The following is a 1,379-nucleotide window of genomic DNA, read 5'->3' as shown; positions in this document are numbered from 1 at the left end:
CGCGGCGGACGGCTTCCACGCGGCCGCGCCCGGCTTATGCGCTCCTGGTATGCGCGGCGGCGTCGACTGGATGAGGAAACTCGCTTTCAGATACAGAAAGATAAAAGATACATATAATAATTATAGAAATAGGTGAGTTTTTATTAATATTGTGTTTTTTACTGGTAACATTGATATATTGCTGTCTCTTTCACTCTCTATGACAGACAGAGATAGCATATGTTTGGTTTGTTTGATATATTAAAACTGGCTGTCTTCGTGCACGCAATATTACGATAAAAAATTACCTACTACCTCCAAATCAGCTCAGTCGTTTCTGAAATTACACGGAACAAACGCGGATTACGGACAGACAGATAATTTTTTTAATTCGATTTTCGTTATCAGCAACGCAAATACATCATCTTCCTGAAATCTGGTATTTTTCTCTTGATATTTTCAGACAAACAAAACAGACACTCCAATTTTATTATAATAGATTTTTGACTGTTGATGTATTGATATATTGCTGTCCTTTTCACTCTTTATGACCAAGACAGAGACAGCATATGTTTAGTTTGTTTGAAAACTATTAAATGGCTTAATATAAGCAATACCACGACCACATAAAAGATGGGAAGTGGAACTAATTCCACGTATAGTCTGTTAAATGTGTGTAGGAAGCCTAATTCCATTCCCTTTGAAGAAAGGATGGGAAGGGAAAGTAGATTTGACTTGAAAACACACAGGAAGGGGAAATATCCTCTTTGTGTCAATTGCACGTGTTACGGATGTCTATATGCAGACACTTCGCCTTTTCGGCGAATTCAGATTGCCTTTTGCTTGTACCAGGTTATTTGAAACAATGTATTTTATCGTAGTGTGGGAGGTCTGCTGGGTCCAGCTAAGAGAGAGCAGTGGCTGCAGCTGCGCGCGGAGCTGGAACAGGCCACTGACAACTGGCTTACACTGGCATGCAAGTGCCTTAACATGATCAATTCCAGGTACATATAAACTATACTAAAATAATAAAATGTAAATACTTTGTTATGTAGAATGTCAACAATTTCATTTTTTTTTTAATTGACATATACTTTCTTGCTTTAGACTATACTTTCCCATTCCAGTACACTTGAGAAACTAGTCATAAGCTGTGTTAATGCCTGTTTTAGAGAGAACTGCGTGAATGTGCTGGTAACAACAACCCAGCTGGTGCCAGCGCTGGCTAAAGTGTTGCTGTTTGGCCTCGGCGGAGTCTTCCCTATAGAGAATATATACTCCGCTACTAAAACAGGTATGCACACATGTTACAGTCAAAGGAATCAAATTTACTACCCATGTCATTATTCAAACTTAATGTAATATGTTTTTTGCAGGCAAAGAGAATTGCTTCGACAAAA

At 38.7% G+C, this 1,379-nt stretch overlaps 1 protein-coding gene across 1 annotated transcript; it reads left to right on the top strand.

The window, feature by feature from the left end:
- Positions 1-6: 6 nt before the first annotated feature.
- Positions 7-1,375, top strand: LOC106105293 (eyes absent homolog 1-like; the record flags this gene model as incomplete). Its single annotated transcript, XM_013285585.1, has 4 exons — positions 7-132; positions 861-983; positions 1,152-1,273; positions 1,356-1,375. Coding segments are annotated over exons 1-4 (348 nt in total), but the record flags the coding sequence as incomplete, so codon positions are not given.
- Positions 1,376-1,379: the final 4 nt, after the last annotated feature.

Source organism: Papilio polytes, unplaced genomic scaffold (assembly GCF_000836215.1).
Source record: "Papilio polytes unplaced genomic scaffold, Ppol_1.0 DF823112.1, whole genome shotgun sequence".
Lineage (NCBI taxonomy): Eukaryota > Metazoa > Arthropoda > Insecta > Lepidoptera > Papilionidae > Papilio > Papilio polytes.
The sequence above is the reverse complement of the archived record's forward strand: the minus strand, read 5'-3'. Positions and strand labels throughout refer to the sequence as shown.